This window comes from Prionailurus viverrinus, chromosome A1 (assembly GCF_022837055.1).
Source record: "Prionailurus viverrinus isolate Anna chromosome A1, UM_Priviv_1.0, whole genome shotgun sequence".
Classification (NCBI taxonomy): Eukaryota; Metazoa; Chordata; class Mammalia; order Carnivora; family Felidae; genus Prionailurus; species Prionailurus viverrinus.
The window spans coordinates 205,753,230-205,777,673 of record NC_062561.1 but is presented as its reverse complement, the minus strand read 5'-3'; the positions used below and the strand labels follow the sequence as shown (position 1 = coordinate 205,777,673).

The 24,444-nt window shown below is 41.0% G+C and overlaps 1 protein-coding gene across 2 annotated transcripts; it reads right to left on the bottom strand.

The window, feature by feature from the left end:
- Window positions 1-1,839: 1,839 nt before the first annotated feature.
- Window positions 1,840-23,881, bottom strand: HMGCS1 (3-hydroxy-3-methylglutaryl-CoA synthase 1). Of its 2 annotated transcripts, XM_047869549.1 has the most exons (11): window positions 23,726-23,881; window positions 17,472-17,532; window positions 10,917-11,374; window positions 10,468-10,593; window positions 9,772-9,936; window positions 8,199-8,364; window positions 7,233-7,403; window positions 6,652-6,758; window positions 5,195-5,320; window positions 4,799-4,962; window positions 1,840-3,666 (listed from the first exon to the last, which is right to left on the bottom strand). In XM_047869549.1, the coding sequence occupies exons 3-11, from the start codon at window positions 11,362-11,364 to the stop codon at window positions 3,577-3,579; spliced, it is 1,563 nt and encodes a 520-aa protein (XP_047725505.1). In that variant the 5' UTR covers window positions 11,365-11,374; window positions 17,472-17,532; window positions 23,726-23,881; the 3' UTR covers window positions 1,840-3,576. The 2 variants fall into 2 exon arrangements, with proteins under 2 accessions (XP_047725505.1, XP_047725513.1); XM_047869557.1 differs by lacking the exon at window positions 17,472-17,532 and having other exon boundaries at window positions 23,726-23,879.
- Window positions 23,882-24,444: the final 563 nt, after the last annotated feature.

Sequence of the window (24,444 nt, the reverse complement as noted above, 5' to 3'; positions counted from 1 at the left end):
CCACCCTTGTGGCTGGAGTTGAAGGCAAGGCAGAGAGCATCTGAAATGTGTGGAAGGGTTCTGATGCATAGACCAAAGGCTTTAAGGCCTGAATAAACCTGGCACATTTTGAGGAACGGAGAAGACAGGGTAGATGGAAACATTGTAAATCTTGGTGAGTGTGGTACTGAGTTGAAGTAGGCAGAGAACAGATCCTCTAGGAGTTTGCAAGCCTGAATAAGGAATTTGATAGAGTGAAATGTAAGCACATTTGCAGTAAGCACATATGCAGTCTAGGCAGCCTTCAGGGAGGAAGCAACTTTTGAGGCCCTAAAAATCAAGAGTTTTGCTAAGGTGGGTTGGAGGTGCTTGCTTAATAGCATCTCAAAGACATGGAGGCACAGGGATGCTTTTCTAAAATCAGTCTAACAAAACTTTAATTTTTCCTTTTTTTTTAAATTTTTTTAACATTTATTCATTTTTTGAGAGACAGAGCATGAGTGGGGGAGGGGCAGAGACAGCGGTAGACACAGAATCTGAAGCAGGCTCCAGGCTCTGAACTGACAGCACAGAGCCCGACACGGGGTTCGAACTCACAAACCGTGAGATCATGACCTGAGCTAGTCAGACCCTTAACCGACTGAGCCACCCAGGTGCCCCTCATTTCTTTTTTTTTTTTTTTTTTTTTTTTTTTACTGTAGAGGCTTGCACGATGATGAAACATGGGCAAAGAAAAGTAAAAGATGAATTCCTTTTTACTTCTAAACATTTAAAATAAAAATGCATTATTATTATAAGCCAGAACTCTGATGATCTATACACTTCTTGAGAATTGCTATTCATAATCTTCAGCACCAAATTACTACCATTAAATAATTTGGGGGAGGGGAATCACAGGACGACTGTTTTCTTTGACCACCAATTTGGAAAAACACAAGGAACCTAGGACTTAATTAAAAGTAGTTGCTGGAAATTTTAAAAGTGTTCGTTTTGATGTCAAGATTACCTCGCTTGAAATGATTTCAAGACCCTGTTACATTCATTCCTTGCTCTATTGCCGTCTTTAGTGTTTCTTTCAGGACATTTCAAACAGGAGGTAAGGGAAGAAGCGTTTCAACTGAATCACAGGAGGATCAAAAGTAGCTGTTTGCATCCGTTTGAGTTTGATCTACTGCTAATCTTAAACTTACTCATTAGTGTTCATAAAAACCCAGAAGGTTAAGAAATTATCACTAAGTATTGAATGTAGACATGACACGATGATATGAGCTGATTGGGATTAGCAAATAATCTGGGTTAATTCCTAATTCATACAATCCTAAGAGTTGATACGGCTCTTAGAGATGATCTGGTCCAGTATTACTGCCAATGTGAAAATTCTCTATAAAACCCCTGGGAGCACCAGCACCACGTGACTCTTACATTGGAGGCTCTTGCTGGTTGGAAGCAGTTCATTGGCTGTAAAGTTTGATCTTTAATTGGTAACTCTTAATCTTAGGTTGTTTCCAGGAAAACACAGTAACTCTCTTCATAAATATTTACAGCCAAATTTATACATGCTGACCACCCACTTCGTTTAAAAGGTAAAAATAATAAATTATGAGTACAAATTCTTCCACACTAGATGAATAGCTCCTTGAGGACAAGACATTATGCCTTATAACTCTTTAATTCTGACCTAAGCAGAGTGCCTTGCTTATATCAGGTTTTCAAATGTTTGCTGAGTGATGAATGAATAAATTAGTGAATGAATGAAATGAAATGAAACAAATGCCCATATTTAGAAATAGCACCTTGGCTGATTTCTTGCCTAAATTCTTAGTTCAGGAGGGAAAAAAAAGAATACTCAAATATCTGAAATATTTCTCTAAAACTTTATTCAAAGTTATTCACCTCACTGTTGATAAGGTGTACAGTTAATGCTCTGACAATTTCACCAGGCTTTTGCCCATTGCCGGCAATGGACTTTGAGAAACCCATTTCCTGACACCCAAAAGTTAAATTAACTCTTTTCAAAACATACCAAACTCCCAATACTTGTGAAAGTCTTACATGCACCATTTTCCCATTAATCTTTAAATGTGAACTTACATTATTAATCTACATCAGTAGATGTTAAAATGAAGTCATTTTAACAAATTATGACTGTACAAATCAAAATACCACTAGTTAATATTAGACAAGAGTATTTTACAAACACTACATTACATATTACCTTGCAATCTGAAACATTACAGTTCATATTTGTGTAAGTTTATCTGAGATAACTGAAACTTCACAGAATTTAACAGCAAATAAAATTTAAAAAATTGAGTTCTGTACATTAGTTCCAACTATCTCTATGTTACAATCTATAAGGCTCATGTCGTATTCAGCACCAAGAAGATCTACAAAACGATCTAACCAGTCTTCTTATTCATCCTATGTGATAGTTTTTGTTGTTTTTTTAAGGTGAAAGTCTAAAAAAATGCTTTATAAATCCTACTTCCAGAACTTGAAATGGAATACTCTTTTTGGCTGGTCATACTATATAAAAACGTGGGTTGCAGTTTTTTGTTTTTGTTTTTTTCATTGAAAAGATACCCAAAAAAAGAAAAAAAAAAAAAAAAAGAAAAAAAAAGGAATACTTACACCATGAATTTAGGCTGTCAGTCTTTAAGTTGAATTCATAACAATGAAGCATCAGAAGTAACCTAATAATGCCCTGCCTCATCCTTCCATCTTGTTTTAAAAGTTTTAAAGGCAGCCAGAAAGATGTTTTACTTATTCTTCAAAATAAGGTGCAAAGAAGGATCCCAACACTTCCTCATACACAGCTCCACCGACATCTCAATGTTGTTCAGCATAATCCACCTTGAGCCAACGATCCAGAAGCAGACCCAGAGGTACAGCCACAGCTCCCAGTGCAGCACGCTGTCTATGCCAAACGTCCACTCAACGCTAGCATCTCTCTGTTCACAGAGGTCATTGCAATAACTCATCCCTGCTGGCCTGGATTTAAAGCAACATTCCGGTTTCCAGAACCAGTGCCATATCATCCCAACTCTTCTCCCTCTTCAGGATTTATAAATTATAGAAAAAGAGCAGGTGTGTCTTGCCATTTTTAAACAGGGTTTGTGCATATCACATTTTAAGACCATACGCCCTGAACTAGAAACTTTTTTCAAAAACCACAGGTACTTTCAGTAAGCTTGTTTGTTCAAAGTACAAAATTCTTACGTGTTTAAAAAAATTAAAATCGGAGACCAGTACCTCTGCTTTCTTCGCCCAAAGCGCACAATTCATCATACCACATTTAAAAACTAAGCTTCATGCATACAAATGGCCAGAGAGGTATGAAGTTTACAGAGCCCTTAAACATCATTCCGGTACATTAAGCATTGGCTAGACCACGACAGGAAGCATGTTAGCAAATTGAGCAAAGAGACTTTCCCAAGAACACGATAGTTTTCCAGGCTCCATGTCAGTCACATAAAAAGTTACATAACATGTAATCCTTTAAAATTGTCCCCAGACATCCCATTCCCAGAACTGTTCCCATACATACCCCCCTCCCGAACCCACACTGACTTAAGTCTTCCACTTCACACAATTATCTTAATGCTCCCCGTTACTAATGACAGCCGCTTCGGGTTCTGCCGCTGTTGCAGGGAGCCTTGGCACTTTCTTAGCAGGACTTGGAATGTGCTAAAATCGAAGGAAAAAGAGTTGTTGACTCCTTGGGGTTTTTTTAGAGATAGAGTGCTAATTAAAATTCTCATTAAAGAAAAACCTGAGAAAGGACAACTTTGGAGAGGTTGATGCTAAACACATATCCTACAGAACCTTTCGGGGAAGGAACTAAATAGCAATTCTTTACCTAATGGTGAAGTAATACACAAATACTCAGCGAGGGAGAGAAGACCACCGAGACCTTCCATACACAGTATTCTACTTGCTACTCTTGCGTTGCCAACTCTCACTCTAGCGCCACGACTTGCTACCTAATTTGTGTAAGAGCAAGAAGCGAGCCTATGCATTCATCAAGTTTGTGATGAGCAGATAAAATAAACAACTTCAAGGTCATAAAGTCCTTAGTTTAAAGCGTGGCCTTGACTTGGCAAATCATCTAACTTCTTGCAGCTTCATCTGTAGAATGGGGATAGCATCGTTTACTCGAGATGGATTTTGTAAGGACTAAATCAGAAAATGTAAATAGGGGCGCCTGGATGGCTTAAGTCGGTTAAGCATCTGACTCTTGATTTTGGCTCGGGTCATGATCTCACAGTTCGTGAGTTCGAGCCCGACATCGGGCACTGCGTTGACAACACAGAGCCTGCTTAGGATTCTCTGTCTCCCTCTCTCTCTGTACCTCCCTGGTCTCTCTCTTGCTCTTAAAAACAAATAAACATTAAAAAAATAAAATGTAAATGAAGTTCCTAGCATATAATAGGAATTCAAATCATTGCTATTATTGTTGCTGCTTGACAATTTATAGAGATTTGACAATGGCCTGAAGAGACGACGGGGGCTCCTCTCTCACCAAGACATTACCACAAAATGAGCCTTCTCTCTACATCAGTTTTCCTTTAAATGTTGGTATTCTTAATAAAACCTAGTATTTACTATCCATTTCCAAACTGCTAATAATTTGAGTGCAAAGCACTTCATACAGTAGAAAATGGCACAGCTGGAATCCAACACCAGAGCCCTAGCTCTGAATTACTCTGCTTTCTCGACATTCCTTTAGGTGGCTCAGTCTCGGGTCCCCCGGAGATGTGGGGATGGAAATTTCTTACGCTGTCAAAGGCAGAGAACAAGCACGACGAGCTTTACCCACCTCAGTGGCTGTACTTGAATGCACAAGTCCTACTCCTTCCCCCAGGGTGTCGTCACTGGGAGAGGGGCGCCGGGCATAGGTCCTCCTGTGCTTCTCATCCACTCTGACCAAGTACCATGTTCCTTCAAAGAGTGAATCTACTGAACTCTGGGGAATATAGTTGACTAAAGGAAAGGAAGAGAATATGAAACGTTAGTTATGATATACAATTCACCTGGTAATAAAACTAGAGATAAAAAGTTGCATATTTCCCCACAATTTTTACTGATACCGGATTAGTATCGAATAAAGCCTAGATATCCTTATCCTACGTGTAACATGTTTCATATTATTAGAGCCCTCCAATAGGCTTTTGGGTATATACCTAAATGTTTAAACACAATTTGGTATTTTTACCCAAGTGATGAGTGTCCTCTCTGAGCTTCATGTTTTCAGCAAAGACATCTGGTGCCACACAAGTTCTGGAGTCAAGTCTTGATTTAAGATCACATAAACTTGCTGTTATTTTATCAAGAGCAGACCCTAAAACAGTAAACACCAAAATTAAAAGACAAAAGTAGCATGCCCCAAAGCCTGAACAAAATGCTACCACATGGAAAAACAACTTTTTGTTCCTTGTAGAACTACCTGATATTGTTTAATTGAAAGATATGATAGTATTTGTTTGGTGCAGCCTCCCTATGACATTTGTTTGGTATCAGACAATAGACAAGCCGGGAAATCAGTGGGATCTGAAACTATAAGTAACTTGTCTATGGTCAATACATGATTCAGTCTTAGAGTAATGCCAAGTCTTCCACCAGTTTTTCTCCATGTTTTGCTCCTTCCTACTCAGGGAAGGGACAAAAGTTTCTCAAAATATAAGCCAAGAACTAGAAAGCTATAAAAATCAAGTATCTTAGTATAAAACCAAACCAAAAAGAAACGGTTTGCTATTACTTGTATGATCAGACTCAAAAGTTGCCTGTAGTAAACAGATATGCATCCCTTTCCCTACCTATATCCCCGGTTTATAAATGCTTTAAAACTGACACAAAGGATAAAAATAGTTACTTGCTGAAGAAGGAAAAGCCAAACACTATGCCATAATAAGATTTTTTTTTTTTTTTTTTTTTTTTTTTAATGGGGTGCCTAGGTGGCTCAGTCGGTTGAGAATCCGACTTCAGGTCAGGTCATGATCTTGACGTTTGTGAGTTCGAGCCCCACATCGGGCTCTCTGCTGTCAGCACGGAGCCGGCTTCTGATCCTCTATCCCCCTCTCTCTCTGCACCTTCCCCCTTGAGCTCTCTCTCTCAAAAATAAATAAAACCTCTAAAAAAATGTATTTTTTAAAACTGTTGGGGAGGAGGAAGTATAGTGCAGTGCTGTGTTCTTTCTTTCTTTATTTTTAGATTGAGAGAGAGAGAGAGAACACTCGTGATCAGGGGAGGGCAGAGGGAGACAGACAGAACCCTAAGCAGGCTACAGGCTCAGTGCCCAGTACAGAGCCCAACATGGGGCTCCATCTCACAGACTATGAGATCATGACCTGAGCTGAAATCAAGAGATGGTCATTCAACTGACTGAGCCCCTAGGCACCCCGCCATAATAAGATTTTTTAAGCTCATTATATATTTTTTCTGACTCAGATGAGAGGGAAAAAGATCTCCCAACTCAGACATAATCCTGCCATTTATTTACCCAGTTAAGGCAGATCATTCAAGAGTAAAACTCTGGCGACGTTGAAAGAAGTGATGAAGATTCAAATGTAATTATCTGCGGGACAGATTCAAGCGCTCACTTGGGAAGCCCGCTGAATGGACCCTGGTACGGCAGCTTCTCGATACACACTTGTCGGGAGTGTTGGCATTTACCTGGTGTGGCATCTTGCGTAACTTTAAGGGAATACATGGTGGCAGCCAGGCCAGAACCGTAAGAGAACACACCGATCCTCTTTCCTGCCAGCTGCTGAGGCGTGTACCTGCGCAGAGGGAAGAAATGTCATGAAAAAGTCCCACTGATCTAAAACTACAAGGTGTGGGAAGACTGAGTTGGGAGTCAAAATTCAGCCTGTAGCCGCAGGAAGCCAACCTAGCGCTTTACAACAAGCACACTGGAAACAAGACTATTCGCCTCTTTGGGAATGATGGGGCTTTATGAAAGTCATCGTGTCATAAAATGAGTTACTCTGCCAACCAGGGATTTACAGTTCAACTGCGGGTCAAGAGTAAGAAGACCACGAGAACAGCAGCCAGGAAAGCCAGTATGAAACAAAGTACCCAGGAGTAACTGCAGCCTCATCCCATTTCTCTTTGGCTCAATGGACAGTAGGTAGAGAGCCTAGCAATAAAATGTCATCCTGTGACCTGCCAACAACATGCCTGCCAGTGGCTTCAGTCTTCGAAATTGAACATCCCCAAATGAGAGGAGTGAAGCGGCCGAAATGGGTACTTACTGTGCCAGAACAGAAGCAAGGGAGCCATACACTGATGAGGTGTACATATTTCCATTTTGATTTGACACAAGCAAAGATGCCTTTGTTTTCTGATTAAAGAGTTCAGAACTAGCCTTCATAAATGCCTTTTCCACATCTCTATCAAAGTAGGTATCTTCTAATTTAACATCCCTGAAAGATTAAGAAAAAAGACCATCTTACAATGCTCAAAGACTACATTTTTATTATACTAGTGGACGTAACTAATATTCTAATCTGTATGATTTAGTTTCCTTATTTATTAAAAGCCAAGTAGCAACATGCTAATGGTTATGGAAGATGTAACAGTTGCACACATACAGTCTTTTTGGTTGAAGTTTTTTATAGTCATGTTAAGACAACTTAATTCTAGTGGGTTTATAAACTCACTAAAGCTTCGTCGCCACCAAGCTGAATACACTACTCTTTCAAGTCCATAATAATGTCTATTTAGTTAGAAAAGTCACGATATTACAGGAGCCAGGTCTTAAAAAGTTGAGTAGAATTTTATTAGACGTAGAAGGGCCCCAGGCAAGAAGGAACAGGCATGGCATTCTAGGGAGCCCCAAGAGTGGGGAAAATGTGGAAGGAGTAGGAAAGGCGACTTTGATAGCGGCAGCGTGTGAGATGGGATGGGGCACAGGGACTTGAGAGAGGACTGAAAAAGATTTCAGAGGCTGTAGTAGTAAATATGAGCACTCATCAGGCTATATTATTACGGTGACAACAGGAACAGATCTAAAAGGAGGAAATCAGAAAATATGAGAAATAACTAAGGAATTCCTGTAGATAAGCCACCACCTGTCTGGGACTCCGTTTCTTCACTAATGACATAGATGGGTTAGACTAGATGACTTTTAAGATCGTTTTGACTCTAAAATTTTCATGTCTGTAAAAATAATGATACTCTCACACAGAAGGAAAAAAAATCATAACAACTCCTCTTACCCAAAGGCTTCCAGGCCACTATAGGTACTGTTTTTATCTCTGTTCTGGTCATTAAGGAAGTCATTCAGCAACATCCGAGCTAGAGATTTCTGAACCAGCTTACAGTAGGGTGAGTGGAAGATCATGAAACCAAAATCATTCAAGGTAAAATCTCTATCATTTCCCTCTGAAAGAGAAACGCAAAGGAATTATGAAATTCATTTAAACCACTATCTTTGGAAGGCTGATTTTAGAACAAGGCTACGATGTTCTTATATCTTTAAAAAGCAACCAAAAATATACTGTATAATGAAATAATCTCTAATGGCTTAAAATGCAGATCAAAAAGACATCCAGAGATAGAACAATATCCACTACCACATCACTGTTTCCATACTTAAGAGTCTGTAATTAATTTAGTGGGTTGGGGCCAGCTTTTTCTGTTTTTTTTTTTTTTTTTTAACCTTAGAGTATTTTTTTAATGAAAGACAATACAGTAGCAAATAGCAAACTGCATAACTTGTGGCATGGATAAGTAATTTCATGATATTTTTGTTTCCATTTAGCAAGCATAGACAAAGTAGAATGTACTTCTCACTATGGATCCTAATAAAAAGCTAGAAAATCACTGTATTGTTAAATACTGTTAAACAGTATGACATTTTACACAATGCAAGAATGCTTCTTCTCCAGGACCACCATGAGTCTTACTATGTTATTCAATCTTACTATGTTATTCAATTTTTAACCCTCTCTCACAACCTCTATAAAGCAAAGTTAGTTTATGGAAAAAGCCTGATTTATATAATACTGTGTGTTTTAATAGCACTAATTCAAATACTGTACTGTTGAGTATATCTCAAGAAATTTTTTTAGGATTAAAAATAGAGATTAATGAGGACACTGAAAAAGCAAGTACGAATTCACAGGTCAAATGCAAACAACCTACGGGGCGGAGGGAGTCACTTCAGCAATTTATTTTCATTAGAGTTTGCTTTGGATCACAGTTGCAAACTAAAGCCTTATAAAAGTACCTCTGTCAAAAGATGAACAAAATTCAAGTTTTTTTATTTTGAAAGAGAGAGAGAGAGAGACAGACAGACAGACAGCACAAGCAGGGGAGGGGCAGAGAGAATCCTAGGTAGGCCATAGAGGGAGGGAGAGAATCCCAGGCAGGCTCTGTACCGTAGCTCAGAGCCCAACACAAGCCTCGAACTCATGAACTGTGAGATCCTGACCTGAGCTGAAATCAGGAGTCGGACACTTAATTGCCTGAGCCACCTAGGTGCCCCCAAGTCACTTTCTTTAACCCTAGTTTTAATTTTTTACTGAGGATAAATCTAAGTATTTTTGCATAGACATACCTCATTTCCAAAGCTTACCTGTTTTCCAAAATTACACATTCCCAAAAACTATGGGAAAATGCAATCTGGTAGGTGAGGAAGAAATGGTTAAAGGACACTCCTACAAAGCAACATCTCACTAAAGATACTTTAGTGAGTATCGCACTGCCCTCAACAGTATACCGCACTGATAAAGTATATCGCACTGCCCTCAACAGATACCAAAACCAAGGAGAATGGATGAAACCCACCTTTCTGCCACTGCGCACGGATCTTTTTGCGGTAGACAGCATAGCAGCGGTCTAATGCACCGAGGTAGCACTGTATGGAGAGTTTTCCATCTACTATAGGATATTCAGAAAGCATATCGGGCTTGTAAAAGTCATAGGCGTGTTGCATATGTGTCCCACGAAGTCCTATTAGAACAAAAAAGGAAGATGATATGTATTTCTGCTTCTTGATGTTTGTATGTTAGTAAGCATATCCCATTATATGGGGACTTTCCTTAATAATCTACTCTTGCCACTTGCAGTATAGAAATCACAAGGTGAGACCAACATGTAATTGAAATGAAACAACAGTATCCATGGATAGGCCTAAGACTTCTTTCACTGCAACATTTTACACAAGCTTCATATGTCTAAATGGGACATCACAATTGCTCTACTGAACTGAAAACAAATTAAACTTGTCACTAATGAGTGACTATGGGCCAGTTGCTCTTTTTGGTTGTTACTTAAACCCATCTTACTTCTCTGTAAAATGAGAATGATGTTACTTACCTCATAAAATTGCTGTAAAGACTAAATACAATAACACAAATAAAGCACTGAGCAGGCAATAGCCGCATTTAATGAACACTCAGTAAATACCGGCTTCTGTTTCTGTTTTCAACTTTCTTGGCACACTTTGCTAATAAAAAAAGAAATGCTCTCTCAAACACTCACCTCGCTCAAAAATTAAAGGAGCATTTGGCCCAATGAGGAGAGCAACAGCTCCAACTCCCCCTGTAGGTCTAGCATTTCCTGTGGCATAGACAGCGATATCTCCTGCAACCACCAGGGCATACCGTCCTGAAAAATATTTTTGTTAATATATAAGAAGGTGATCACCACTATAAATATCACACATATAAACTGAAGTCTTCTATTTTTCTAGAATGTGCTTTCCTCATCTTTGGCAAAGAAAAAAATATTCCAAATTTTTATAATTTTGTCCTACATGATAAAGATAAGTTTATAATTCAGATAAGTTGAAAGAGCTATATTTCTGAGCATATTCAAACAAGCGTAACTGGCAAGATTGCACATGGCATTAATTAAAAGGTCGTTTGGGCCTATGCATCCTCAAGGAGAGTTTCTTTGGAATAACATGTAACATATAACATGTAACATACCATCCCAAGAGCTGGACTCAATCCAGTTAACAGCATTAAAGACAGCAGCTGTGCCTCCATAGCACGCATTAGTTGTATCTATTCCTTCTATATCTGTGTTCCCAGACTCCTCAAACAGCTGCATCAAATTAGTCTTCACGGACTTCGATTTGTCGATGATTGTCTCCGTTCCAACTTCTAAACGCCCAATGCAATCATACGAAAGGCTATTTCTCTCCATAAGATTCTGAACCACAGTCATGCAAAGAGAGTTGATATCTTCTCTATCGGTACAGAAGCCCATTCTGGCCTGGCCCAAGCCAATAGTATACTTTCCAGCATCTACACCATCATACTTTTCCAACTCTGCTTGATCAACATATTGAGAAGGAAAATAGATCTCAAGGGCAACAATTCCCACATCTTTTGGCCAGCAGGCTTCTGCATTCAAAGGAAGGGACCCAGGCATGGTGAAAGAGCTTGAGAAAGGAAAACAGAAAAAAAATGTTGTTTTAGGTTATAAATTCCAGATTGTCAAGTTCAAACTTAAGACATCAACATTAAAAGTTCAACTATCACCCAAAATGTTAGTTTAGGTTCTAAGTTTAGTATATTTTACTTAGGGCAGTCAAGTTTATTATTATTATTATTATTATTTTAATTGAAGTATAGCTGACATACAATGTTACATTAGTTTCAGGTGTACAACATAGAGATTTGACAACTCCATGCAATATGCTCTGCTCACAAGTGTAGCTACCATCTGTCACCACACAATGCCAGTACAATACCACTGACTATATTAGGGGCAATTTTAATACGTGAAAGTAGTCATTGTAGTATGAATGGAATACTATTATTTAAAATTACTGTCTTTTACAAAGATTTGCACCTGATTTAAAACTAGACCTTTTCAGGGGTGCCTGGCTGGCTCAGTTGATGGAACGTGCGACTCTTGATCTCGGAGTCATGAGTTTGAGCCCCATGCTGGGCACAGAGATTACTTAAAATAAAATCTTTAAAAAGCAAAAACAAACAAAACCCTGGACCTCTTTAGATTTAAGAAATGATTATTAAAGGTAAAGAAAACTCAAATAAGATCCTTCTGTTGTAAAGAACTATAAGATAAAATACAATGACAATTAGTAATATGGTCCACAAATCAGAATTCAAGTACCTAATCCATTCCTGGCCACCCAAGAACGTTTAAATAAGTCAGTCAGTCACTCATCATAGATATATGGATTATTCACAGCTATTGACTTTAAGGGACTTTAAAATTTGTTAAATCAGGCGTGCCTGGGTGGCTCAGTCAGTTAAGCCTCTGAATCTTGATTTCGGCTCAGGTCATGGTTTCACAGTTCATGAATTCGAGCCCTGCACTGGGCTCTGCGCTGCCAGTGTGGAGCCTGCCCGGGATTCTCTCTGCCCCTCCCTGCCTCTAAATAAATAAACAGACAGACAAACAAACTTAAAGAAAAGCCATACTATAGAAGTCCACCAAATCAATCCGTACAAGGCCCCTGTTATTATAAAGAACCCCACTCCCTCACCCAGAACCCATATGATTAAAATTTTAAGCAAAAATAAGTTCCAGGACCCATCACAGGGTGATATGCCAATATCCTATACTTTCTACAGCCAGTATATAGGCAACAAATGATCACAAGGTATCACTTAGCTTCTAAATCAGGGAAAAAAAAAAAACTGATTCAAATTTGAAAACTGGTAATCCATATATTACTTACGTGGCATCTAGATAACACCTCTTAAAACCACCCCTTCTTGGGGTACCTAGGTGGCTCAGTTGGTTAAGCGGCCGACTTCGGCTCAGGTCACAATCTCACGGTCCGTGGGTTCGAGCCCCGCGTCAGGCTCTGTGCTGACAGCTCAGAGCCTGGAGCCTGTTTCCGATTCTGTGTCTCCCTCTCTCTGACCCTCCCCCGTTCATGCTCTGTCTCTCTCTGTCTCAAAAATACATAAAGGTTAAAAAAAAATTTTTAAAAACCACCCCTTCTTTTTTTTAAAAGGGCACTATAGAAAACTGTTGCCACACTATACATACTTTCAGTAGTGACTAGATTTATTTACTAACAGTAAAATAAATGTGCTAGCCACTCAGCACCATTGCTACGTGCCTGCCTACGGGCAAGTCACATGACCTACCAGAGTCTCAATTTTTTTAAGAGATTGTATTCATTAAGAGAAGTTATTCTAAATTATTTCTCACAGGAGAGAATTTAATAGAGGGAAATGGCTTCAAATTTGTTGGCTGGGCTAGAGGAGCAAAAAGGGGAAGGTGGTTATTCAAATCTCCAGAGCTCACACTCCTGCTGAAGCCGCTGGGGCTGTCAGCACTAGCACCTCTGCTACTGAGCTAGAGCCAAGATACCCCTCCCATCCCAACCCTTCCTGCCACTGCCACTGACAACAACAAGACCGCCCCTTCTTCCCACCTTCCAATCTCTCTTGAGTACTTCCACGGGCAGTCTACCCAGAACCCAGCCGGCACAGGAGTCAGAGGAATATAGTCGTCAGGCTTTGAAGAATGGCACAGCCTGTTAGTTTTAGAGAAAGAACCTTTTCTTTGTTTAAACTTCCACAACTTGGGGAGCCGGGGTGGCTCTCAGTCAGTTGAGCATCCAACTCTTGATTTCAGCTCAGGTCATGATCTCGCGATTGGTGGGTTCGAGTCCTGCACCAGGCTCTGTGCTGACAGCATGGAGCTTGCTTGGGATTCTCCATCTCCCTCTTTCTCTGCCCCTCCCCCGCTCTCTCTCAAAATAAATAAACTTAAAAAAGATAAACTTCTACAACTCAATTTCCTTTTTAGGCATCACACAATTGGAAGGTGCTATTTAGGTGACAGAATTTCAGGTTTTCGTTGACCTAAAGGTCTTAGCTTATGAGAGTTACCTGGGTCCTACTGGTTCACCAACCTTCTACAGCATTGACCAACTCACTACTTTGACTCCTAAACGTGAAAATAAGATCCTATATTTGTGTCATTTGTCCCTTGCCACTCTGCAAACTCTGATATATTATCAGGTATAACGAATTACAAACTACGGCCATAGTGAGTTGTTAATTATGGAAATCTTGACAGAATATCTAAAACAGAGAGGTTATCCTTAAATCATGTAATAATCTACTCTGAGCCCATAAGCCATCAAGTCATAAGTATATTAAAACTTAAAAAATAAGCCCCTAGAGATATAATCACAAAATCTAAGTTAAAGGTCTTAAGGGTGGGGCGTCTAGGGGGCTCCGTCAGTTATGTGTCTGACTCTTGATTTCAGCTCAGGTCATGATCACACAGTTGTGGGATCAAGCCCCCCACGTCAGGCTCTGCACTGACAGCACAGAGCCTGTTTGGGATTCTCCCCGCCCCTCCTCCGCTCATGCTTACTCTCTCTAAAAATAAACAAACATTAAAAAAAAAAAAAAGGTCTTAAGGGATATCATTGAATCTTCCTTCTAAATACAAGAATCTTATGTATATGTTTTTTTATTCACCTAAACAATGACAACATGTTATATGCTGAACATTTGGGACCAGTTTCATAGGAGATAACCCTTGCCCTTTCAAATAAATATTCACCATCTTGTGTGTAAGATACAAACACCTAATACTAAACAAGTGAAACAGCAGAGACAGTCAGATTATGTTATGGAGAACTACCCAACCCAACCTGGTGGCGGGGCAAGAGTGGGGAGAGAGGCTTCTTGGTTACTGGTGCTGACTTGAGTCTTAGGAATGAGTAAGGAGTAATCAGTAAAGCTCTACAGAAGCAAATGGTGGTAGAAGATTTTCAACAGGGTGAACAGCATACATAAAGGCACAGAGCAAAGAACTATGAAAAGTTTTACTAATTTACTAAGTGAAATGTGAGGCCCAGGGAGTAGATCAGACAAGTAATAGGTCAGTAGAACTAGGTCAGGGTCAGGTCATAACAGTTCTGCTATGCTAATGGTAAGGAGCTTCGACTTCATCATAAAGACATTAAGGTGCCATCAAGGTTTTAAACAGGAGTGACCTGGGTCATATTAGTGTTCGGATCAGTGTTTTTCCAACTCTGGAAATCAATTTAGTGGGTGGCAAACAACATTTTTAAAAATGTAATAGTAAAGAACAGAAAATATCAGATTGCATGGCACACAGTAAATTTAAGAATTTTTTCATGACAATTATGTTTCAATTATTCACACATACCCTGGGTTGCAATATAAAGTATATTTCTTACTGAGGGTCATGGTCAAAAAAGTTTGAGAGTCAACATTTTGCACAATCACTGGTGCTGTGTAGAGAACAGATGTGAGTTAGGGAGCAGATACAGCAGTCCAGAGAAGACAGGTCATGAACCAGAGCAATTACATGATGGGTGAAGAAGGAACAGCTTCAAAAGATATGGAAGCAAAAAACTAGCAGAAATTGTGATTGACTAGAAGTTAAGAAAAGAAGGAAGTGTTTAGGATGGCTCCCAGATTTCTATCCTCAACCGTCATGACTAGACAGAAATTCTGTCAAATTGGCTACATTAACAGAGAGGCATCTGTTTTCTTCTTCTATTCTTTCCCCTCTTCCTTGGAAACCTAGCAGTTTATGATCATCTAAACTGCGTTACACTGAAGTTGAAATAAAGACATAATGGAACTAAAATGTCACTAGGCAGATTCTCAGTTTATAGTAAAATAACATGAAGTCCTCTGCATAATCCACAGAAGAGAGTTCTATAACTAGTGTTTAAAAACAAAGACCAGTCCATATCCCTAGAAGAGGAACCCCTCCTACATGCTATCCTCGAAGTCACCAGGGGCAGGAGGATCACCCACCTTCCCAGCCTTTCCCACAAGCTGACACTTTAGGTTCTTTACAACTCTCCAAACTGCTCTAAACATCCTGAGGACACTGTGATTTCCCTTGCCTGGCCCAACAGCTTGCAACGCTTTTGGAAAGAAAATGGACAAATATATACAATCTTCTGAAGGTATAAACCAGTTTATAAGAAGCCATAATGCAAGGCTTTGATCCCAGAATTAATCCATATTTACCATAATCTGACCAGCTCTGATCAGTTCTTATATTACGGTACTTAAGAAATAAGGTATAACTCTGTTATTCTTAAACCTCCGAGGGGTTAACTAAGTACCTTGTTTCATTTGGGGTAAAAAATGTAGCTTAACTAACCCACTCACATCAGGTTGAAAGTCAATCATGACCCTAATCTTGGTATGGAAAAAGTTTTACAGTATCTGACTCAATCAATATTGCTCATTGTTTGAGGGGTTTTGATGGCCAAGATGTTTATTATATTCCCAATAAAAAGCCATCTAATTTGAAATATTTAGCTTTTGGTTGAAATTAAGGGAGAGTAAGATTAAGTAGGAAAAGAATGCAAAATTAATACAAGGAAGTAATTGCTTCCATTGCATTTCAAACAACAAAAAATATGGTATAGTTTCTGAACTGTAATCTTTACTTTTAACTATCCTATTAAGCATATGCTCTTGTGTTGTCCTCTCAATGCTCTCTGAAGCAGGCCAAAAATAAATTATAAAAAGGAAAAGAAAAAAGCCAGCTAAAGATCTCAGATTTTCACATGATGGTGTTAACTCCATACAGAATGGGTTAATTCACTATTCTAAATACCACAAAAAAACTCTAAATAGAATACAGTTTAAAAATCTGACAGTTTAGGGATGACTGGGTAGCTCAGATGGTTAACCATCTGACTCATGATGTCAGCTTGGGTCATGGTCTCACAGTTGAGGGATCGAACCCCACATCGGGCTCTGTCGGGTCTGCACTGAGCATGAAGCCTACTTGGGATTCTCTCTCCCCTCTCTCTCAGCCCCTCCCTCACTCGCATCTCTCTGTCTCTCTCAAAATAAATGAACTTAAAAAAAGATCTGACAGGGGCGCCTGGGTGGCGCAGTCGGTTAAGCGTCCGACTTCAGCCAGGTCATGATCTCGCGGTCCGGGAGTTCGAGCCCCGCGTCAGGCTCTGGGCTGATGGCTCAGAGCCTGGAGCCTGTTTCCGATTCTGTGTCTCCCTCTCTCTCTGCCCCTCCCCCGTTCATGCTCTGTCTCTCTCTGTCCCAAAAATAAATAAATGTTGAAAAAAAAAATTAAAAAAAAAAAAAAAAGATCTGACAGTTAAAAAATCCCCTTCAAATATTTTTAACCTTTTGCCCATAAAAAGGTACTTCGTTATTTTTCAGAGCACTGTATGCGCAATTAAAAAATATGTAAGTGGGATAATGGGGATTCTATTCTGCATTTATAATAAAATACAGAAATTTTCTTTCAAAATTTTAAAAAGGAGAGAAAAGGCACACTTTTTAAAAAAAATCAGTTTCTAGATTTTAAACATCAGTCTGACAATCACAAAATTGAATGGTCTCCCAAGGCACTACAGCATTAACTCATGTTTAAAGATAAGGTATAACTCTGTAATGGATTTTAAGAATGTGTGGGGCACACAAATGGTTATTAGCCCTGGGATGAAAATTAAATCTCCCCCTTCCGTTGGAGAGGAACACACTTTCCTTCGGCAGCACGACAGGATGCCATACCTGTGTGAGGGATAAAGGACTGTAGTCTCCAGGTCTGTCACTCTGGTTCCTCCTTCAGGCGCTAGGAATTTCAAATAAGAACTTCTTTTAAAGTCATAAACCACCACACGAATTCAAATAATGACTCCAATTCCAAGTGTGTTCAAATAAGCATTTCCTTGCCCAATCACATGCCATAGAACAAATTTGACTTTGCTTGGAAAAATGGTACTTAAAGCTTACTAAACATCTCCACCTTATTTCATTAGTGCTTAGAATGGTAGGTTCGGTCCCGGTAATGACCTGACATACGAAGTTCGTATTACCGATTCAGGTTTTAAATCAAGTGTGATGCTGGGAGAGTTGTTAGTTGTCTTTACTAACTTTGCATTATTAAGAATTGAAGGAAAGAAATATCAATAAGTTGTACAGGACTAGCAAGCTCTGGAGTAATGAGATCGATACATTCAAGAGCTTGCTCTACACTTTTAAGAGTTGGTGGCTTTAGTGATTTGTGCCTCTTTGAGCTTCAATTTCCTCTTCTATAAAATGGAGTGAAGGGACTCCTGGGTGGCTCGGTCAATTAAATGATCGACTCTTTGATTTGGGGTCAGGTCATAACTGCACGGGTTCATCAGACTGAGCCACATATCTGCTCAGCGCTGGGGCTCAGTGCAGACAGTGTGGAGCCTGCTTGGGATTCTCTCTCTCCCTCTCTGCCCCTACCCTGCTCATGTTCGTTCTCTTGTGCTCTCTTTGTCTCAAAATTAATAAATAAGCTTAAAAAATGTTTTGTAATATCAAGCACCAACTCATCATTATTCTAGTTCTTAGAATTTTTCAAATGAAATATGTATCTTTCTAGCAAGACCTAATTACCTTCCTGTATTTAATCTTGTGCTCCTAGTTTTCAACAGGTCCGCCCTCACCCTTCCCAACTTTTTAAAAAGTAATTTTCCCTATAGTGCTTGTGTTAAAAAGATAAGCATGCAGTATCAAGACAAACGAGCATTAAGCTTTATCATCATTTAAATTATGTGGAGGGGCGCCTGGGTGGCGCAGTCGGTTAAGCGTCCAACTTCAGCCAGGTCACGATCTCGCGCTCCGTGAGTTTGAGCCCCGCGTCAGGCTCTGGGCTGATGGCTCCGAGCCTGGAGCCTGTTTCCGATTCTGTATCTCCCTCTCTCTCTGCCCCTCCCCCGTTCATGCTCTGTCTCTCTCTGTCCCAAAAATAAATAAACGTTGAAAAAAAAATTTTTTTTAAATAAATTATGTGGAAATGCAATAGGAAGGTGACACTGGAGCACTTTCTTCAGGCCATCTGTTCTGAAGGAGTATTGCTCGAGACAATAGTTCCTATATTAACGAAAACACAATTACCTTTTCTCTCTATGTAATTATTGGCAAACTTAGCGTCTGCCCTTGACTGATTAACCAGAGACCGCATTCAGTAGTCCGAATTATTTTTAGTAAATAATTTAGTAAAGATTTATTTCTTTTACATGATTACATTTAAGAGCTCCTCCCAGATTTAGTTCCTTTTATTTCATTAAGTTTAACCCCCCCACCCCAAATAAATAAACCCTGATAAGACTACTACATTCCAAAAAAATCTCTTTGGGGCACCTGGGTGGCTCAATTGGTTAAGCATCCAACTTTGGCTCAGGTCATGATCTCACAGTTCGGTACGTGAGTTTGAGAACCACATCGGGCTCTCTTCTGTCAGTGCAGAGCTCACTCCAGATCCTCTCCTCCCTCTCTCCCTGCCCCTCCCCTGCTCATGCTCTCTCAAAAATAAAAAACATTAAAAAAAAAAAAACTTGGGGCGCCTGGGTGGCGCAGTCGGTTAAACGTCCGACTTCAGCCAGGTCACGATCTCGCGGTCCGTGAGTTCGAGCCCCGCGTCAGGCTCTGGGCTGATGGCTCAGAGCCTGGAGCCTGTTTCCAATTCTGTGTCTCCCTCTCTCTCTGCCCCTCGCCCGTTCATGCTCTGTCTCTCTCTGTCCCAAAAATAAATAGACGTTGAAAAAAAAAATTAAAAAAAAAAAAAAACTTTTCAAAAGATCTCTTTGATTACAGAATTATACATACACTTTGAGAAATAACATGCATTTTGTTCTTTGCTATTTCAATTATGCTTTTGTAACTTGCAAATTAAGCAGACCACAGGGACTAGTCCTCACTGGTGAGGGGAAAACATGATTCCCCTTCCATGTTGAGACTATTTAAATAACTTAGTAATATTTCTTCTTGAAACCATGTAGGCATATGTATTTGACACTATTTTCCCAAGGAAATTTCTCCTGAACTTCCAATATTCCCTCTTTCAATTTTGATTATTTAAATTCGGGGGTGGGGGTGGGGGGAGACAGGCAGAGAGAAGAGGAGGGGAGGAGGAGAAAGGGGAGCAAGAGAAAGAGAGGAGAGGGAAGAGAAGAGGGGAAAGAAAAGGAGACAGAGAAAAGGGCATTAGAGCAAAGAAAGAAACACAAGAAAAAAGATTCACAGAGGACTGCTGTGCTACTTAAGCTCCCAGGAGAAGAAGAGGCCAGGAGACCAGGAAAGGAAATGGAGGGTGTAAATGCCACTTTGGGGAATAACCCATTAGAAAGGGATTTCCTTTCTCTTCTGCAACTGCTAGAAGGGTTCTCTATCCTGACTGAAACAGCAAGGCCAAAGTCTCCAGCTGACCATCAGCTTATTTCTAACAGAAGGTCCCTTCAGGGCAAATCATGGAGCAGCATGGGTCAGGATAATAAGCAGTTAATAAACCACAAGCGGCTGGGCACTGTTACCACAAAGCCTGTTTGGAGCCTCCAGAGGCCCAATATAGGCACTTCTAGTTTGGCAAAGATTAAAACTGAAAACTGCTGAGACTGCCAGGGCCAACCAGGTTCATGCAGTGATGCTTTCTCCTGGGGTTTATTCAGAGTTCTGAATTCCATCTTTGGCATCCCTCTACAGCCTTGATTCAAACAAGTAGTCAGAAAAGTTCATCCAGCACACAGTTTGGTCCATGATAAACGGTAAGCAGTTGCCTGCTGATCTTTTTCGCTATAAAAGGAGAGAAATCCAGGACACCCTTTCTCATGAGAAAGAGCTGGCCATCTTTCCCCCTTAGAAGCAAGCAAGCAAAACTACGGTGAAGGCTTTGGCAACGCCAAAGACACTCTGGTCTAGTTCTCTAAGTAAAAAACAGACATTCCTGCCTCTCCCCAGAGTTACTGGTCTGCTTATAAATTCTACTCCTATTTCAAGGCCCTGTTCTAAGCTGCCTCTTCCAGCAAGGTTTCCTAGAGTTTTCTCATCAGGGTCCCGCACTTCTACAGCAAGTATGTGATTCACTCAAAGTCTTCATATTCTACTCTCAATGGAAAACTAGTTATTGACAGTCTTCTTATCCATACTAGATTCCTAGGCTCCTAATGGGAGAGGGGGTGTATTTTGATTCTTTTGAAATCCCTTTGAGACCTTGGAGTAAAGGGCATTCTACTGCCAGTTTTTGAGGAGCTAAATTTGGAGTTATCACAATTAGAGGACAAATCGTTTAGATTCAAGTACACAGAGCAGCCCTCATTAGTCAGTTCCTTTTGCTATCGCTTTGTAAATGAGCTGCAGCCCCAAATAGTGCCTAGAAGGTGTTTCAGAAGAGTGGCTTTCTACTGAAAAATGTAAGGAGTCTGTTGGTCTTAGCAACATTCCCGTATGCATACATCCCCAGGCACACACCCTGCCAAGATGAAGACTGAGCTCCTCTACTCTATCTTCACTCGATTGACAGACAGCAACTGATCATCACATGCCAAGTGTCAGAATGCATAGATTATTAAGAATTGAGTCCTACCACCCTCTCATTAGATTGGGTAACATGTTTTCAAACCTTCTGAATCTATACCACCATCTTGAGAAACATAAAAATATCACACCCTTCTATTTGGTTTGTTAGTAACCCAACATAAAATTATAAGACTCTGTTCCTTTCTACATGAAACTAAATATAGATTCTGAATATATAGCCAATCAAATTCCTCGAACCAGAACCTCAACTGCATCTCCTTTCAGCTCCACTGCTTTATGGGTTTAAATAATTTTAGGGTACCCAGGAAACACACATTACATCAATATCAGGGTTTTGAACTTCCTTCCAGAAGAGCTAGCTAAAATCTCAATTCAATCAAAAAATCTTAGTCATTCCCACAGTTAAGAATAACAATGTATTCCATTTGCAACTATGTGGATGGAACTAGAGGGTATTATGTTATGGTAAGTGAAATTAGAGAAAGACACATATCATATGACTTCACTCATAAGAGGAATTTGAGATACAAAACAGATGACCATAAGGGAAGGGAAGCAAAAATAATATAAAAACAAGGAGGGGGACAAAACATAGAGACTCTTAAATACAGAGAACAAACTGAGGGTTGCTGGAGGGGTTGTGGGTGGGGGGATGGGCTAAATGGGTGAGGGGCATTAAGGAAGACATTTGTTGGGATGAGCACTGGGTGTTATACACAGGGGATGGAATCTACTCCTGAAATCATTATTGTACTATATGCTAACTAACTTGGATGTAAATTAAAAATAAATAAGACAAAAAAGAATAACAAGGTATAAAAGCACTCTAGATAAATACTTAAAGAAAACAAAATGAAAAGCAAGGCCCAGAAACTACCAGTAGATGATGTGGCCTCTTATGGCCTCAAACATAATATCCCATAATTTCTCCCCATTGGAAACACCTTCCTGAGAACTGGGGTTCCTGACTAAACTAGAACTGAATAAAGGATAAACCTACACATTTAGGAGAAAGAGACTTGCAAAGGTTAAACACTAAGGAAATAAAGTCTTTCTCCTCTTCCATAAAATACGCTATCCCTACCCTCCTCACCCCCACAAAAATAACTGAAATTTTAAAAACAAAGTTTTGATCAAAGAAAGAACACAAACGGCTTAGACGTCTCAAGATGCAAAGAACCATTTGGCACAGATCCATGTTAAGGACTTCCAATCCGCCTTCTAACAGAATCTGTACAATGAAAGCCCAAGCTCCATCGCAGAAGGAAAAACCTGTTAACTATATGAGCACTTCCATTTGTCTTAATTTTGTCACGTATCCTGCCACTGTTTTTCATAGTTCATCCGTGCAATCGAGCAAATGTTACTTAGCAGCAGCCAGAACATTTCCTTCTACTGCAGCTGGATGACAAGAGCATCAGGAGCAGGGAAGACATGCCCCAGAGGTGAGCCTCGGAAAAAAAGCCTGTGATGGCCAAGGCCATAGGGCAAACATGACAAGCAGAGACAATCTCATTATCTGTTGTCCAAATCCCTCCTCCAGGGTAGGTGAGAGTAATCTTTTTCTCCACCACTGGTCAAAGCAGGACGCACGTTTTTCAAAGACACCATATACTTGGCTTTGAAATGTCCCTGGCTTAATCCAAAACCCACTGTGTGTGAAGGCCCTGTGGGTGCCTGCCCATTACATCACCGTATCAGGTCGGGCTGGCCCCGAAGCTATTAGCAGGAGGGAGGTACGGGATTTCAGAACACCAAGGAAACCTTTTTTTTTTTTTTTTTTTTTTTTTTTTTAATATGGGCATAAAAAATATGGAGGCGGGAAGGTGGGAGGCGGAATCTGTGATATCTGAAGCAAGCTGCCTGAAGCAGTCAAGAGCCCAAGTATTCCTCCAGGCTAAATCACGGTTGTGATGCTTTCTTGCACCTGAGCCAGGGAACAAAAGTTATGCCCACTTCCCAGCAACTCTCTATATGTGGCTGCAGGAGGACACACCCACTTGCCAACCTACAAGCCTCCATCTAATTATAGTCTTCCCCATCCTTCGGCGTCCACCCTTAACCCAAAGCTCCAGGAACGTCCTGGCAGCCCAGCTCATCGTCCCCTCCTGATGCGCCTCCCTGCCCCCAAATCCCCTCCCGGCGATCACAGCCACGTCCCCGGCACCTCCAGCACCTGGCTATGTCATTCAGAACCCTAGCCCTCAACGCCCCTTCGCCTTCTCCCTTTTGCGACTCCTCGGCCCCTCGTCAGATCTACCGCGGTGAGAGCCCCAGGGCCCCTGGCAGGGGAGGCCACTCACGGCCCTGCTCGCGGCGCCCCTTCCTCTGGGGCCGGGTCCATACCTCCTCCCCACCCGAACCAAGCAGGACCTCCTACGGGCCTAGTCAAGGACACCGCCTCGGCTCGGCCCTCACCTCGCCCGCCCTCCCGCAGCACCGCAGCAACTTAGCTCTCTTCCTCGCGGGGCACTCACCCAAACGTGACCTCCGGGTGGTGGTCGTGGAAAGGGAGCGAGCCACGAAAGGGCAGTACGCGGGGCCGCCCCTCCACCACCAGCTTTATAGCCGCCGACCCACCCGACTCCGGCAAGGCCGGCAGTCGGTGGGAGGCTGGACAGTGGTTCCAGCAGCCAATCGTGGCCCACAGAGTAGCCCGGCAGCGCCCGCCCCCCAGCCCGGCTTCTACCAATCCGAAGAAAACTAGAGGCGGGATCTTGCTAGGGTTTTCCCTCGTGGCTGGAAGGGCGGGGGAAGGGGCGGGGATAAAGTTGGAGGGCCGAGGAAGTGGGGTGAGAGAGTGACGTGGGGTGGCCCGAGAGCCGGCCTGCCAATTACAGAGCGGCGAGAGACAGCGAGAGCCAACAGGAACGGAGTGAGAGGTTCTCCGACCAATGGGAGTTTAGTGAGAGGAGACAGGAGCCAATGAGGTCTCCGCGTCCCACCACTGGGGAGAGATGGTCAAGTGTGGGAGGCAAGTTGGTCCCCACTTGGGACTCTGTCAGGTTGCCTAGCAACAGATCTGGGTTTCACCTGTAAGATTTCTGAAATACTTATTTTGAATTCAATCTTAACGTTTTCTAGTTTCCAGAGAAGCCAAGCACGCCTACGTTACAAGTTGGAACAGGATATCACTCAGAATTTGTAAATGTGTAAATATTCTAAACACCCGATTTGTAAGTACCTAATACCTCTA